The sequence below is a fragment of the Actinia tenebrosa genome, unplaced genomic scaffold (genome assembly GCF_029948245.1).
Source record: "Actinia tenebrosa isolate PJP-AT-01 unplaced genomic scaffold, QUT_ActTen_1.0 PGA_scaffold7__59_contigs__length_16204524, whole genome shotgun sequence".
NCBI classification, from domain to species: domain Eukaryota; kingdom Metazoa; phylum Cnidaria; class Anthozoa; order Actiniaria; family Actiniidae; genus Actinia; species Actinia tenebrosa.
This window is the reverse complement of record NW_028292584.1, coordinates 11,760,939-11,778,471: the sequence shown is the minus strand read 5'-3', so window position 1 is coordinate 11,778,471 and position 17,533 is coordinate 11,760,939. Positions and strand designations below refer to the sequence as shown.

The window sequence follows — 17,533 nt, the reverse complement described above, 5'->3', positions numbered from 1 at the left end:
TCGCCTGAAAGTTTAAATTCGTCGACCAATTTGAAAACTTTAAAATTTCGAGATCGTGTAATTTTTCTATGCTAATTGATGACGTTTCGACATCTTCCGATGTCATTATCAATACACTTGAAAGGATTTAACAAGCTAATTATATGTTTAACAGTAAACCTCTTAAGATATTATTAAGCTTATTAACTACCTAGAGGTGAGCAAATGGCTATTAGCTGCTTCATCTTGACCCATTTGAAATAATAATAATAATTCTCTTAATAATTGAAATTTACTATCTTGCTTTCGATTAATGTCCACCCGCTAGGTTATAGGCTACGCCTCGAGAGCACATAACATTCCAACCACCTGTTAACGTCATTTCATGGTAAATAAAAGGACATACCCCGCAAAACCATCGGAAATTTTTTAAGTATCGCCATATGGAGGTATAACATGTACAACTTACCATTTCTAGGTGGCAGAGAAGGGAAATCCTCAGAACTAACCGCTTTATCTTGCTTTTTCTTCGCTTGCCTGAAGAATTTTCGAAAAACATTGAAGCGGTGGGCTTGTTGAGATGATACAGACCTTCGCAGGTGTTCATCTTTCTCGTTTAACTCCCTTTCATATTCTGCACATTTTAATTTTAGCTGCTGTATTTCACGTTTTGCCTCTACCAGTTCAGCCTCCACTTTTTGTTGCTCATCTAAATCGCCATCTAATTCCTCTAGAAATGTTTCCTTCTCTAAAAAAGGAAAAATTGTAACTTATTTTAAATGATAAATAATGATTGGATAATACATTGTGATTAAAAAAGTCATTAAAAGGTTATTAATTATGCGAATTTGAAATCAAGGACAAGTGGCTGTATAAAGAAAGAATGAAAGATTTGTAACAGTATTGCACTATCCTTCAAACAGACCAGAATTGCTTAAATCATCATCATCAACATTATCATCATCATCATCCTTTTATTATTAATTAATCAATAGCAATAGTCTTACCTTCCTCGCTCCAAGTAACCTTTTCCAGAATTTCGAATCCCAGAAAATCCTGGATCTTTGAAAGAATTAATGCTTTAATTAACATCTTAAGGCCACGTCTTCTTTTCTTGAGTGTCTTAAGCAGTTTTTCAGCTCTCTTCTTTGAAGTTTTCTTTGCTTTTATTTTCTCGACATCTTCCTCAGATAATACATTATCTTGAAAGAGATGACTCAAAAGCAAACCTGTTGTGTCGAGTTCTCGAACTAGCTTGACATGCATCTTTCTCATTAAATCTTTTTCTTTTCCCTCCATTTTTAGCAGTCAAAAAAAAAAAAAGAGTCTAGCTTATTTTGACTGTAATAGTCAGTATCATTTGTCAACGGTTCTCTAACTATTTTTCTAAAATGAATGCAAGCAGACTTTATGAAAATGACCTTGTCGTCAGTACTCTTCAGAAGTTACATGTAGGGTCAGACGCTGAAATGATAAAAAAAATACAAATAAAAATGATTCGCTCAGTAATTTAAATGTTTTTAAAACTCAAGGTTAATATCTTAAGGGGAAATTTTTTTTTTTTAAATTTTTGATAACATGTTGGATATGGTGAATATTCTATTAATTTCACGTCGACATTCACCCATATTCACTTCACCTTCTGCTATTAAATAATATTATGATATAATTGAATACTTACTTTCACATTTTGATGTATCAAAATGTAATTTATGGCCAAAAGGATTCAAATGATAAGGCTTTGAAGGATACCTAACCGTATCTGAAATGTATCGAAAATCTGACTTTGGTTATTATATTTCATTTTTAGCTTTAAAGATATTTTGGTGGTTAATAGAGTATGAATACTGCGAAAAAATAAACATAAACAGTTGTAGACAGGTTGTTTGGCTGACTGAAATTTGAAAGCCATAGTTAATACCAATTTGATTTATGGGTCGCTTTAGCTATCGATACAATTCTAATCGTGAGGAATTATATTCTTAATAAAATCTATACTATAATAACATTGTTCATTATAAGTCAGTTAAAAGTAGTCCTAACATATATATAATCATTCTCATCTAAAAGCTGATTTAACAGCCATTATTACACAAGAATAACAAACATGGATATTCAAATATCATGCTTTTAAGGCTAAACGTAAGCAAAGTATGCAGTTATGATCCATTGTGTTTGAAAATATACTAGTAAGCTTTTGTATTCCTTGTAGACTCTCTCTGAACATTTGAATTGAAAGCGGAAGTAACAACCTTCTTTAAAATGCTTTCGTTTTCATCACATCACTGTAGTAAAAGCTATATCTAAAACTGATTATTTTCCTTACCGTTGGGGCTGGTGAACTTGTATGTCGCTAATCTAGAGTTCCACAGTGATTTTAACTACTTGTTTTACGACAAATCCTGTGAGTATTTGTGAGCAAGACACAAAAGTTTCCTTCAATGATCGTAAGGCATGGCCTTTCGGGAAGGGGTCACGTGAGAAATGAAAACGAAGCTTCTCTTAGGTAACCAGATTTCAATCTGTAAAAGAGTATTTTCATCCCTTCCAGTCTTTTAATAACCATGGTATGTTTCCTGGTGCATATTTTATATATGTATGCATATATACAAACATACAAATAGCTAATGACATGTAAAAACATTAACAATATTCATGATACACTATTTAAAAAAATGTATTTATTCGTTGATTCATATTTCATAGAATAATTAGTTCAATTTGAAGTACAAGTCAAGTAATTTAGCATAAGTCAATTATATATGAATAACCAGAAAAAAATAATTAGATTCTAGCCTAATATAACTAAAGCAATATAAACACTAAGAAATAGCAAGAATAAGAATGGGCTTGTAAAATAATTATTGTTCCTTCCCAAACCAAACGACAATAACTTTCTTGATGTTTCAGCCTAAACAAAATAGCAATATTTTACAAGCACAAACATTTTCCCCCTTTATTTTCACGGTTCAATTGTTTCTTAATTTTTTTCATTATTCTAGTTAAAGTTTGCCATGTGGATTCTGGATCCTTATGAATCTTTCCGTAATCTGCTATACGAAGTTGGCTTAACTAATGAAGATTTTGTTAGTTTTCCTTGCCTAAGCCGTGCAGTGTTTGTAAAAAATTACATGAAAGTTGTTCGCGATTTACTGGGTTCAAAATCTCATATTGGGGATCCACTTGAATAGGAACAACTAAGTTCCTGATAATGTTTAATTCTTACTAATGGCTGCCGCTTGCAATCAAGTTTTCTTTTAACAACCAACGATTTGCCGTATGTGGCACATTTAGCCTTGCACTGTCATGTGAAGAAGCATGAGCATACAGCAGATTCATTGTTTCATATGGAGTCTAGATGCTCTTCTTTTCGATATGACGTCACAATTTGTTGGAATGGTTAAAGCATTGTCTTCTGTTCCTCTCGGTGGAATATGGTTCTGCTTGGAAAAAGACCATTATTCGTTAAAAAAGGATAGAATAATTAGTATATGTAATAGGACTCCATGCTGTCCAATTAAGAAATAATTGGACGAGGAAAATTCCGAGGACTGACAAAATTGGATGAGGCCGAGTCCAATTTGGCAGTCAGAGGAATTTTTCGAGTCTAATTATTTCTTGATTGGGGAGCATGAAATCCCATTACCTATTAATTATATAGCTGCCTAATTAATCCCATATCAACAAGACCTGTCCAATTAAGAAAATAATTGGACAATTACCTATATGGGATTAATGAGAAGCTGTATAATTAATAATAAAAATTGTTATTATTATTCTTAATAATCATTGATTATTAATGAACTTAACCTTAACGCCAATGTAGCCGTAATTTAGAATTATTTAGAATTAAATAATAAATGTATGGTTTTAATATAATATTATATCAGTGTGAAGAGCTGGACTCGTGTTTTGAGCTATAAATTTATTTTACAAATATGTTTTCATCGCTAAATATGTAATTTGTACATACATTTGTTATTTTATATTCATAATCTCTTTTTTTAGTATTATTATATTACTTTTAATATTGTTGTTATTTAAAAGAGTTAATATTATTATTAATATTTGTAAATAAATATATTTATTATATGATCATTGATTATTATTATATCAAAAATATTATAATAAAAATTATAATAAAAATATTAATTATATAAAAAATATTATAAATATTATAAATATTAATCACATTATAAATATTAATCACATTATAAATGTTAATCATTAATCACATTATAAATGTTAATCATGTTACAAATATTAATTATATTATTATCGAATAATTACAATCATTAATGATAATTTATTATTGATAAATACTTTTTTAATTGATTGTAATTATCATCGATTAATATAAATTATGATTATGATATTGCGTTAAATTGTAATTAGTATTAGCATTAATTCCTAATTATTACTGTATTATTTATATTTATGGTTATACATTGGTATAATTAGTATTAACTATTTTTCACTTATCATCATCATAATCGTTATCATTATTATAATTATAATCATAATCATTATTGATAGGTCCATTATATATTTTGCATTGATGTAAAATATGCTAGACAGAGATATTTCTTAAACTTTACCTCGCTGAAGGCGTTTATTTTGACAGTGAATTTCGTTTCTCGGGACTCCTGTTACATGGGAATAATGAATTAAAATTAAGTTAACAATTATGAAGTCCGGAAACTGAGCCGGTAAACACAGCAAAATGCTAATCGAACCTACGAAAGTTCTATTTTCGGTCCCTCCCTTTCCCCACCCCCCCCCCCCCCCCCCCCCCCCCCCGTCTCCTAGTATGACCTACCTTTGCACTTTTGGTGTTTTCCAAATTTAATATAGATAAGAAGAAGACTGTTTACAATCCCTGAAACAAGTATTACGGTCAGCCAGATGACGAAAATAACCGGTTCTGCAAAGAAAAAAAAAAAAAAAAAAAGGTTAATAAATGAATAAATACAGGCCAGCGAACTTGCAAAATGTATTATAATTTATATTCTTGGCTTCCTTCTCTTTTGAGATGGTTCTCTAATCTTTCAAGTGATTAAACTTCTTTTTCTCCATCCGCATCCTATTTTCGGCTTCGTTTTCTTTCTTTCTTTTTTTAATTTTTTTTTTTTCCTGTTCGCTTAAGAGTATAATGAAAGAAAACCAAATTAAGTTTAAATAATAAATGAAAGTCAACTGCATACCGTTAATGATGCTACTGCTGCTGCCCAAGGATCTCTTGTATTTCTGATAATTTCCAATGCATTGACCTGTTATTAACCAAACAAAGCAAAACAAAACGAAAAACACAAATAATTTTGAAATTTTGAAATGTTAATGATGTTGATGAATGAGGATGATAATGGGGTTGATAATTATATGTTGGTGAAAATGATGATGATAATGGTGACGATGACGATCAAGGGGATGGTTAAGGCGATGTTAAAGGTGATGTTGCTTCTGATGATAATATTTTTTTGTTGCCAATTAAATTCAAAATTTTTCTAATATGTTTTAATGCAAGCGTAAAAGATAAACAATTCATCAATATTTACATATTTGCATCACTGTAATATTATGCAATGCAACTCCAACAGTATTCTCAGCGCGACATCTATACATCCCATAATCTTGTTTACGCGTGGTTGTCAGTACTAGCTCGCTTCCACCTGGATACGACGTTTTCCCAGTTGAAAATATTTTACCGTCTGCTGTATACCACGTGATGTTAGGCAGAGGGACACCTCTTGCAGTACAGCGTAAATGAATTGTGTCACCCAAAATAGAAGATACGTTATTCCCAGATGACAAACGGTTATCAATTACTGGTTTATCTGCAAGATTGAAAGAATGTTGTTAAAGTCATGCTGGTCAAATTAAGATATACCAATTATTTCAAGGAGTTAAAAGGAAGTCAACTCAAAACTGGAGTTTATTTTATTATTTTTGTTTGCCGCTTTTCCGCACAATCCAAACATGGAATTGATCATACCATATATGGAGTGAACTTTCTCTACTCCAACTTCGACACTAACATATAGAGTAAAGCTTGATATGTCTTGACAGTAAGCAGACATAGAATGCTTCGTTTTTGGAATATTAAAAATATGTATATCATTACTTGATTTACGATGTTTTTTTTTTTTATTCGTTAGGAGTAAATTTGACTATAATTTTAGGACGCTCGAAGAGCTTAATATTACTGATGGATTTTGTTAAATCTTATCAAGTTAAGTCAAGTTATGATACTATGATAATGCATGGGTATGCAAAAAATATAAAGAACAACTTTTTTTCTAACTTTACTCCCTCAAACTGAATAAACACAAGAATTGTACCATGATCGTATAAAAAAGAATTATGTTTAATTCATATACAATAATATAATTCAAAATTCATAATCTCATGATCTCCTCCAAACTTCACATATATCTTACACACTTACACACTACAATAATGTCAATCTTTGTCAATACTGGGACCTCATTAGGATTATTGGTGGCATAACATTCGTAAATCCCACTTTGATTCCTTTTAATCCCTTGGATTCTCAGCGTGGCGTTTCCTATTCCTTTCCTCATGAAGGATTTACTATTTCTTGTTACTCTTAACCACGTGACATTAGGCGTTGGCAAACCACGTGACAAACAAGGAATATCCAATTGGGATCCTTCTTGTATTATCATCGATGACAATGTAATTGGAAAAGTGATTTCTGGATAGTCTGAAAAGTTATTTTAGAAGCAAAGTGGTAATTAGTTTCAACAAGACAAATTATACATTTTTGAATAATATTTATAACATAGGTACGATATAATGACTAGCTACTTTATGGAAAGGAAATTGGAGGAACACTTACTCGTTACAATAAGTTGCACCGTATTAGTAACTGGAGGGCCCCATTTTAATTTTAAGCTACATCCATAGGTACCATTGTCGGCTATAATTACGTTACGAATGACCAAAGTAGCCAATGGTTCAACATGGACGCGATTAGGGTTTAAAAGCCTTGCAGGACATGTAGTAGTATTTAGAGCCACTTCCCAGCCCTGACCCTGGCTCTTTTTTCCTAATGCTATGGTTGTCCATTGGTTGTCTTGGTTGATGTACCCCCATACGGGTGAGTCTTCCTGGAACTCGATGTTTCTGTTATCATAACTGTAATTCCACTCAAAACGCGCTGTTTTACCTTTTGCCACGAACAAAAGACTTGGTGGTACTTTTGTAAAACGATTATATTTTCCTGAAAAAAAAACACAACCTATATTAGTATTCTATAAGTAAAGATAAAGACGGATGATGAGAAAATTCTTAAAGTTGGTTTCAAGACTAGTTATCTCTCACTGTGTTGAGTGAATATAAAATAAATAATTGGCAAAATAATTGGCAAAATAAAAATAAAAAAAGGATTAAAAAAAAAAAAAACAAAAAAAAAAAACGAAGTGACAGTGACTGAGTACATTAGCCGATGTCATGAGGGAGAAATATCTACTCGTTGTTTTATTAGGGGCCTATACGCATTGGCTAATAGAAGACTTTCAGTGCAGACCTGATCTAATTCAGGCAACGGTTTAGTAAATTATTCCAATAGGTATTTATAGATTCTCGAGAACTAGACGAGAAAAACCCTCGAAGGACAGGAGAGAACCGAAAAACAGATCCACAAACATATGATGACAGCTACCTACGGTCACATCAATAATAGACAGCCGGACTAAAAAATGATCTATACTTACCAATAACTATAAGTTCCACTTTGTTGGTGATTGAAGGGGATATTCTTAGCACCAAAGATATTTCATACCATCCACTGTCATTCTTGGTGACGTTAGAAATGACCAAAGTAGCAACTGACTCTTTGCTAACGCGAACTGTAGGGTACAACAGCCTTGGTGGACACGTTCGTCGACTTATCGTCCACTTCCAACCACGCAGCCCATCGTCAACTGCTATGACTGACTTAGTACGTCCATCAGGGTTATAATAATACCAGACTGGAGATGAGACATAATGTCCAAAGTCAACTTCTTTGTTAACAATTGTGTAATTCCAATTGAATTTTACTGTATTTCCGACGACTGCGTATGATCTTCCAGGTGGAGTTTGTGTAAGCCGGGCGTTCGCAACTGCGACAGAGAAATAACAAACTAACTTTTAACAAGCTTTTTTGGGAGATCCAGTCATTTGCTTAATTTCAAATTATCAAATTTAATTATTTTCGAAATTGTCAAGTATGTCAGTTTTTTTTTTTTTTTTTTGTCTACATCACTCTAACACTCATGTCCTTTCATGCCATTTCATGTTTATTTTGGCGATTCACAATTGGTTCATTGTTTGATGATCACTGTTATTAGGAGCTCCAGTATCTCCAAATTCATTAAAAAGATCATTACTTTTAATCTGTGTTGTTTGAGATCCTTTTATTTTTCTACGGTATTCTACACTAAATAGGTTGCGTTTTTTATCCCGTATCACTTTCTAGAAGACCATAACATAGGCTATTTGGATCGGACTCATTCTCATAAATGACAATATAGATTATCGATAAACAATGGTAAAGCATACAATCTATATAATATATACGTTTGGATTGAAAATAAAGTGCATACTTACCGATATGATGGATCAAGGCGAAAATAAGAAATACTGGAAACACAGTTATCTGCATACCTATGCAATGTCAACATTCCAACCATCTTTTCCCAAGAGAGTCATACGTGAAAGGGCAATAAGTAACATTACGAAACATAGTTTTTTACCCACTTTCGAAGCTCAAAATATTTTTTATTTGTTTTGGCCTGTGTAATGCTGCAACACGATATTTTCCATGTCCAATATAGAAACATTAATCTTATGTTTCAGTTTCGTCAACCATTTGTAGCCAAAATTCCCCCTTCAAGGATTCAATTGTCTTTTAGCATTACAGCGTCTTTCACTTTTAACAGTATTTGTCATAACGGATTTAGCTGACATATTAGAGCAAGACTATGAAGTATTAACATGAGACTGGAACCGGATGGCATAGAGTAAATAGAAATGAAACAATGAGAACAACCTATTATCAAATACAGAATTGAATATTTTGGACCTAATTAAGCAATCTAATAGTTATAGTCAATGCAAACTTTGACGCAGATATTTTCCATCTTCCTTTTTTTATATAAGAATTAAATCAAGTAGTCACTCTTTCAGTAAAGAGATTTTTGATTGTAAGGATATAATCCAAGGAAGTTTTGAAAGTGAAAAGTAAAATGAAATAAAATAAATTAATAGTACTAATAAAAAATTTAAAAAAAATATATCAGAACTAAGCTAATTTGCAAGAAGAAAAAAAAGGAAAGAAAGAAAGAAAGAAAAATACAAAATACAAAATAATAATCGATTCGACTTTGCCATACCCCCTAGACATCCGCAGAGCTGAGGCGTCGTATGGACTTCGGACCTGACGGCGATTAAATCCTTCTGCCCTTGGGTGTACGAATTACGCAAGAAAATGTTCTAGCCGAAGCATCAGGGGAGAGACCAGCCGGCCCCCAGACCATATCGGCTAATCCCTTGCATCTCTGCAACGCACGGAATCGGTTGAAAATTTGATGTTAAAAAGTCTAGTCTATTCGGTGCATTGTTTTCACGGCTATTGTTGTGCTAATTCCGAATATCCGTGGCCCAGTGGAAAAAACTTGAGCATTAAAGATACGGGGTCAAGACGGTTTATGGAGGGTTAGTACCTGGATGGGTGACCTAAAAAATATACTTACTCAAGCTTTTTTACCTTTGTTTTTTTTTTTTTTTTTTTTTTTTTTTTTTTTTTTTTTTTTTTTTTTTCGTTTTGTTTTTTTTTTTTTTTTTTTTTTTTTTAATTTTATTTTCATAAATATAAAAAATAAGAAAAAAAAAAAAAAAAAAAATCCTGTCAACTTCTAATGTTAGCTTTTGCTCGCTATTCTTTTTAATATAACTTATTCCTGTACTCAAACGCTTTTCTAGTCTCAAAGCGGCACCCCGTTTCCTATATTCGTGTCTGTCAATGTCAGTAATCTTCGAAGTTTTCACTCTAGCCGGCATTGGAATATCATATGGTAACCCTATGGAATTCCCACCGTAATAGGTTTGCCCTGGTGTATTCCCCACACCCCCTCCCCTCCGTGAATAAAGTCTAAATTGAGATATCTAATAAAACTGTTTGTTATACAACATTAGCTTTATCATACATACTCATAGTGATCAGTATGTGTGATAATACATGAGCGACAGGGACCGCGTAAAAAATTGAAAATTGGGGGGGGAGGGGGGTGTGTGGTTTGGCTGGCATTTGAAAACAAAGCATATTATTTGGGCGAAGGAATCATGCTGAGAGGCCTGGCTACAAATGTTTGCAGGGGCGGATCCAGGATTTTTTCAAAGGGAGGGGTTGTAGCATTGATTGAGGTGGTAAAGAGATATAGCAGACCAAAGGGTTAGGGAGACGATTATTTCCTGCAGGCGACCATGGTTGCGTTTCAGGTACCACACACGGCGTATAGGAAAAGAAAGCGAGCGAAATGTGTTCGGCACCCCTGTTTTAATAAAACTCGCGATGCTGTTGGTGTTGTCATGAAAAAAAAAATAATAATAATAATAAATCACGATGGCTCTCATAGGGAGGGTTGCAACCCCCAAAACCCACCCCTAGATCCGCCCCTTGTTTGGCCTGCACGACGCAGGACCTTTCTGAAAAACACTTCGGTGATGAAAGCTTTCTGTTTCAACAATGTTATTTTATTATTTAAGATGGCTACGAAACCGCTCTTCGTGATTTCATGAATAAGATTAGTTTCAAAGTACGCTCATTGTGGTCCTCATCGTGGTCCTAGACATAGACGCAGAGTTCTTATACATTGAGTAAGGAACAATTGCAACTTTGATAACATTTGTATAAATAGGTCTACTTGTTGCCAGTGCTGTTTGCCGTTCCTCGCTACCAGTTCACTAATCTCTTGGTTTAATTTATTGTACACTTTACTAACGTTATCTCTGATTATCTAAGAACAATCATCTAACCAAAATTCGATAGCTTGGAAGGTGACTTGCTCACGATAAATGATTTATCTAGTGCTTTTTCTGCAGATGATTCATTTATCATATCAATTATTGAGCAGCATGTTGCGTCATAGCCGCCATGTTGATTGATGATTACGAAGCATTCTTCCTCATTGGCTTCTCTTGTTAGAACAACCAACATGGCGGGTGTTTCGTCGTTATTTATATCTCAATGGATTTTGACTGAGTTATCTGGTTGTGTCCCAAGAATAAACTTTTAAATACAGTCTGGTTTTATCTCAAATATATAAGATGAAAGTAAATTATCCATCAAATAATGAGACATTTAATAATAATTATTACATCATGGGTTCAACTGATTGTAGCATCAATTATTAAGACGTAGCGGGTTTATCCCTTCCAGTCAAAAGCGTTTGGCACATGACATAGCCTCAATCGTGAAAATTCACGTGACAGAATTTTATGTTTATTAATTTACTTTGTCCAATAATTGCTTATTATATTTCCAAAATAATTGCATATTTTGGAAAAAAGCAAGAAAATATTTAGAACTGGATGTAAAATATTCCAACTCTGATATTTATAACAGAATATCATTTACATTTTAATAGAATTTATCTAATTTTGAATATCAGAATTTGCATATTAAATAAAAACAACCTTTGTAAAATAATTTCCACATTCATTATGGAAATAATAAACTAGCAATTTAAAAACAAACAAACAAACAAACAAACAAAAACAACAACAACAACAAAACAACAACAACAAAAAACAAACAAACAAAAAAAAAAAAAAAAAACGAAGGTAGGAAACGAAGGTAGGAAGAAGAATGTAAGGAAAAATTCAATGCAGGGAATGATAGCTTTAAATACCGTTATTCATAACTATTACTTACGATATATGGGTATTTTAAGATGCACCGTTTTTCCTTGTCCATATTTGTTCTTCGCACTACAACTGAAATCAAGATATCCATTCTCTGGTGCAGTAATTGTGACATAACCATTAGAAGAATTGACCATTTTTTTGTTCCCTTGTTCGATGGAGTAATTTGCTGGGGGAGATGCGTCTGCTTTACAGAATATTTTGAGTGTCTCATTTGCTGTTGTAAAAGTTTTGTTCGATTTCAGCACTGTATTTATTGGTTGATATTCTGTAAGACGAAAAATGATGACAAGTATTATAATATAAATCAACAATATATCAAGGTCACTAGCATTGTTTAAAAGGATTCAGAGAGAAAGTGATATGTTATGATTTTTAAAAAGTGGTTGTTTTTTTTCGTACGTTCATGTAATATTTTACAATTAATCGCCGAAGGCGAAGTGAATATCAGGGGTATTTACCGAGACGCGAGGTGAATAGTCTCCGATAGTCACTGAGGCTGAGGCAAATAATTGCTTTAGTGTAAATACACAGGTGATTCTTTCAAAAAACGAAAAACATTTTCCCCGGTAACAGCAACAAAGCGGCTGGCTGCCATTTTGGATTATCGCTGGAGATGATTATAGTGTGATAGTGCGAGTTTCTTGACCAATCAGCGCGCGAGACTTTCAATAATCACCTGTGTCTTTTTACTAAAGCTAGTTAGTTCTTTTAATATTACATATCAGAGTTCCACTCTGTTTCCTTCAAAAAATTGTTTCAAATGCAGGCATTAATGTCAAAACAATGAAATACGTATGTATAGAAACTGACCCAAATGTAGCAAAAGGCGACTTTGGAAATTTGCTTTTCTTGTTACGCACAAAGGTTTCAATGCAAGAGTTGGCGTAAAATGCTCAGTGATTCGCGAAAGAAGAAAGGAAGAAATTCATTTAATTTTTTATGTAGCCTCATACTAAAATATCTGTGTGTGACAAGCGAAGAAGCTCTAGGAAGTGGACGTACTATTGTATTTTTTTACTAACTATTTTTGATTGATTGGTATCGATTTATTGAAACTTAAAAAGTTAATTAGTTTTGATTATTATTGATTGTTTTTTTTTTTTGCTTGTTCAAAATATTGATGAAATTAAGGTGTAAAGAATTTAATAACCCGTCTGTACAATTTTTATTGTGATAAGCATTTGGTATCCTACTATGAAAGCCACATACCTGTCATTTTAAGGGACGTACAATTAGTCTCCTCCCCAAAACCGTTTGACACGTGACAGCAGTACTTTCCCCCTGATTCTTTACCAGTGATGTTGAATGACGTCACACTGGAATTAGCTATTATTGTGTTCGTATCTCTGTGTATCCATGTAACACGAGGTGCTGGATCTCCAGAAGCAATACATCTTAGTGTTATTGAATCTCCTTGTTTGCCATAAAGGTTTGAGGTTAGATAAAAGATGCGAGGCAAAGCTACAATAAATAAATAAAAAAAAGACAATAAACATAGGTCTTGCTCATACTAGTCAACTGTAATATCCAAATTTCGATATTCTGATAAAGTTGTCAAGCACAAAACAACTCGAGTCGAGGGTCCAGGGGAAAAAAAAAAATCATCGTAATTGTTTTTCTGTTTCGCTGGAGCGTTGACTCAGGTTATTTCGTGCTTGATGATGGCTAAATCAGAATATCGAACGTTGACTACATAGGGATTGGTAGAGTTGTATATTTATGTACGTTTATGTAAAGCCGTTTACCTATTATTTCAAGGGACGTGCAGTTGGTCTCTTCCCCAAAATCGTTTGACACGTGACAGCAGTACTTTCCTCCTGATGCTTTACCAGTGATGTTGAATGACGTCACACTAGAATTAGCTATTTTTCTGTGGGTATCCTTGTGTATCCATGAAATATGAGGTGCTGGATGTCCAGAGGCATTACATCTTAATGTTATTGAATCTCCTTGTTTTCCATAAAGGTGCGAGGTCAGATAGTTGATACGAGGCAAAGCTACACATAGAAATAGAGAGAGAATGAATGTGAGATTTTGCTCTTGCTGGCAGAGCGTGAAAGTCAGGATTAGAAAAATTGGTGAAAATTTTTCATCAAGCCAGGTTCCGATTGCGGCAAACATACCAATGCAAGAATCGAGGCCCGGATTGATTAAGGCATGTTCGACTACTTTTAACATTTTATTTTTCTCCTACCTTTCGGACAAATTTATTGCCTTGAAGCTTCAAGGAAATGATAGAAATGATGAATTCAATGATGAGTATATGCAATGTGGGAGAAATGTTATTACTTTGATTTTTGATGTCAATTCGGATTGTACGCTTGAATTTGATTGCGATTGAAGATATCATGTTCATGATCAAATATCTTATATTCAACGTACTTAAAATTTTCTCACATTATAAGATAAATTATGCATTTTTTAACAGCTGCTTTTGCCTGCGTTATGTTTACTTGGCAGAAATAATGAGCTTACAACCCAATATTTGATTGTAATGTTGACGGCATTATTTGTTTTCTTATTTGACTTTCAGGTATCATGTTTATTGAAATCGGACAGTAGGATAAACTTATTTATTCCATACAGCGGTCTGGGTGCGTTACTCACCATATACGAAGAGCATCGTGCATGACTTTTCTGATGGTTCACCAATACAAGTAACCTCACAGCAATATGATCCACTTCTGTCCTTATCAACATCAGGGATGATAATTGTTACATTCGATCCACCAATAACAGAGAAATGAGCATCCATATTATTCATTATCAAAATATATTTCTGTGTAGTTTGGGGTCGTTGGGCTATCTGTCTATTGTCGTAAATAAGTGTAGATACAACAAATTTCTGGTTGCAATCATAATGCCAGGTGATGTGAACAGTAGATCCAACATGTCCAAACTTTTGATTCGAAGGTTTTGAAATCCACTTGATACCATCTGTTGGACACAATAATTGTATTAGAAAAATAAATAAAGGATTTGATTTCGCATGATTTTTATGGTAAGCGTTTTTGCGAAATGTCAACTTTCACATCAGATCCAAATGTTACATAAGCTCTGGGTAGCAATTTATTTATAATAATATCACATTATCGCTGCCTACGAAAAGTCGTGCGCGAGTAGATTGTAATAAAAACTATTTAGACACGCATAATAATTTGTCTTTGATTTTCTCCGGTCGTTTTTATACAGCAACTTAACTATATAAAATGGCTCGAATTTTGACTAAAACTGTTCAACTGCATGTCGCATTCTTTTCAGTGGCGAAGCTTAATTTGCGCGGGAAGTCTATTAAAATACATGAGCTTTTTTGGATTGTAACACAATTATATAAGTTAAGGAACACAACCAATTGAAAAGAACAGAATGCAGAAATATCACAGTTTTTTTTTCTTTGGCCGAGAACATCAAGTATTGTCCTACAAAGATGCAGACATCTTTACATGAAGACATTTGCTCTATGCGAAATATTGCCTTCTAAAAGACTCTTCCGGTCAAGGGAAGCCTGTTAAAAAGCAACTGTTTGAAGTGTTTTATAAATGAAGGTGATAATAAGATCAGGTGTCATTTGGTTTCTAAATTTGTAAGAAAGTGTGGTCTATTAGGCAATCCAAAACCAAAGGTCTATCGGGAGCTAGTTTAATGATGAATTACTTTTGTTTCTAACTTCAACATACCTGACAAGTTCACACACGATAGAAGAAAGAAAACAGTAAAAATAAGGCGGAAGGTCAGCGGAAAAGAATCCATCCTCTTTAATCTATGATACAAAAAGGCAAGATTCGGTGTATGTCGTTAGGAGGTAAGGAAGAAATTCATCCAGTAAATAAACTCATGAGACAATAAAGAAAACGAAAACGCTAAATATGAGAATAAATTAACAAATACTAATAATATAGCGTGAAAGTAGAATAATATTTAAAACAAAATGCAATATCACGAAATAATCTCAAATAAAAAAAATATTTATCAAATAAACAATACTAATACGTAGAATGAAATAACTAATGATCAAATAGAACATAAAAGACATTAACCTTTTTGATCAAGAGCCTTTGTCGTATCGTTTGCTTTGTTTCTTTTTCTACATTTTGAAACAGCAACTTCACCGCAAACTTATTTGAATAAAAAAGCGAAAACCCAGACTACATAGGAAATTCTTGACAATTCAAGAGTTTTGTAGAGTGATACCGGAATACTTGGATCCAACATAAGGTTTGACAAGCTAAATTACAATAATGGTATGAACACTCGAATTCGAACAAAGTTTATTACATGTCATCTATTGATACAGACGTTTTTCTTTATTTGTGGTACCAAAATACAAGCCATAAGTCACCAGTCAAACCACAATTCGAAACAGCTTTGCACGTGCTTTTATTTGTACTTTGATTATTGTTTTTTTTTTTCCTGACAGAAGTATCAGAAGGTAATGTGTATGGTGATATGAAAACCAGTCTGTTTGTTTTAATTGTGATTCATTGTTTCGTTCGTACAATACGGATGTTTTCTTATGTGTTACGCCTATTACAGTTAAGCTGTCATCTGATCTAAAACAATAGCATATTATCCATTCCAAGTTTGAGAAAAAACTAGGTCGAGTTTGCTTGCAATGCATTTTAGGGGTGTTTTAGGGGGCAATCGGATAGACGCCATCTTAGGAAATATATTCCCTACAACAGTCCCAAAATACATTGCAGTTTTTCCCTCAACTTCGACGCAGCTTTTCTCTTGACCTCAGGATGGCTAATAATACGTGATAGGACTTTAAAAATTCAGTGTTTTTAAAAGAACCGTAGACACAAATCCTTGGTATGCATGTAAAATCGGACATCTAATTTGATAAGATTAACGGCATTTTCAAGACACTTCCAAGCGTAATGCAATAGTAAAAATAGGCATAGTCAACTAACTGCAAGAGCAGCTAAGACATAGTGAATCATCTAACTCCAACAATACCATTGTGAATATACAAACACTGACTCGCAAAGTGTACACCTATTTCAAAAAAGGAAACCTTGACGGTCCGATATCTGAAATGTGTGATCTGAGAATAAATATAAGTTTTGCTTTAGTGTTTTCTTTTTTTAAATATGGAAAACAAAATCACATTTCTATCTCAAAATTCGTGCTTCATATTCCAATTTAATACATATCAAGTTTTGCTCCTAACATTAGTGTCAAAGTTGGAGTTCAGAAAGGTCACTCCATTAATGGAATCATATAATTCCATATTTGGATTGCGGGTCTTTACCCTGAAGTCAAAGATGGCGAACAAGCGTGTGCTCGTCGGCTGGCGAAACGGCTGAGAGACATTCACGAGCTTGGCGAAGACGAAAAACAAGAAAAAACTCCAAGAAATACGATAAAAACAAGCTTTTCCACAGTTCCTTTTATAAGACCGGGAAAGGGAGCTTTGACACTTATTGTTTGATATGGGAAACGTCGTTGATCGGCTGTGAATATATTAAAAAATTGGAGCGTGCTACGTTGGTCTAAGATTTCAGATTTCACATATTCGACCGTCATTTTGGCGCATTCCTGCGCCGATGTTCAAAAAGTTTTTAAAGCAAAATCCGAATTAATACAGGACTTTGACAACCTCTAGATCTCTCGCCTGCAA

The 17,533-nt window shown here is 33.4% G+C and overlaps 2 protein-coding genes across 7 annotated transcripts; both read right to left on the bottom strand.

Annotated features, from left to right (window-relative positions):
• Nucleotides 1-195: 195 nt before the first annotated feature.
• On the bottom strand, nucleotides 196-2,521 carry LOC148905620 (uncharacterized). Of its 2 annotated transcripts, XM_089039645.1 has the most exons (4): nucleotides 2,306-2,521; nucleotides 1,661-1,741; nucleotides 987-1,443; nucleotides 196-727 (listed from the first exon to the last, which is right to left on the bottom strand). In XM_089039645.1, the coding sequence occupies exons 3-4, from the start codon at nucleotides 1,276-1,278 to the stop codon at nucleotides 363-365; spliced, it is 657 nt and encodes a 218-aa protein (XP_088895771.1). In that variant the 5' UTR covers nucleotides 1,279-1,443; nucleotides 1,661-1,741; nucleotides 2,306-2,521; the 3' UTR covers nucleotides 196-362. The 2 variants fall into 2 exon arrangements, with proteins under 2 accessions (XP_088895771.1, XP_088895772.1); XM_089039646.1 differs by lacking the exon at nucleotides 1,661-1,741.
• A 400-nt stretch (nucleotides 2,522-2,921) lies between these two features.
• On the bottom strand, nucleotides 2,922-16,044 carry LOC116292188 (immunoglobulin superfamily member 10-like). Of its 5 annotated transcripts, XM_089039631.1 has the most exons (11): nucleotides 15,948-16,044; nucleotides 15,588-15,670; nucleotides 14,518-14,847; nucleotides 13,656-13,907; nucleotides 13,120-13,371; nucleotides 11,918-12,175; nucleotides 5,535-5,813; nucleotides 5,184-5,249; nucleotides 4,799-4,903; nucleotides 4,578-4,625; nucleotides 2,922-3,419 (listed from the first exon to the last, which is right to left on the bottom strand). In XM_089039631.1, exons 2-11 carry the CDS (start codon nucleotides 15,658-15,660, stop codon nucleotides 3,361-3,363), a joined length of 1,722 nt encoding a protein of 573 aa, XP_088895757.1. In that variant the 5' UTR covers nucleotides 15,661-15,670; nucleotides 15,948-16,044; the 3' UTR covers nucleotides 2,922-3,360. The 5 variants fall into 5 exon arrangements, with proteins under 5 accessions (XP_088895757.1, XP_088895758.1, XP_088895761.1 ...); XM_089039632.1 differs by lacking the exons at nucleotides 4,578-4,625; nucleotides 15,948-16,044 and having other exon boundaries at nucleotides 15,588-15,751; XM_089039635.1 differs by lacking the exons at nucleotides 13,120-13,371; nucleotides 15,948-16,044 and having other exon boundaries at nucleotides 15,588-15,750.
• Nucleotides 16,045-17,533: the final 1,489 nt, after the last annotated feature.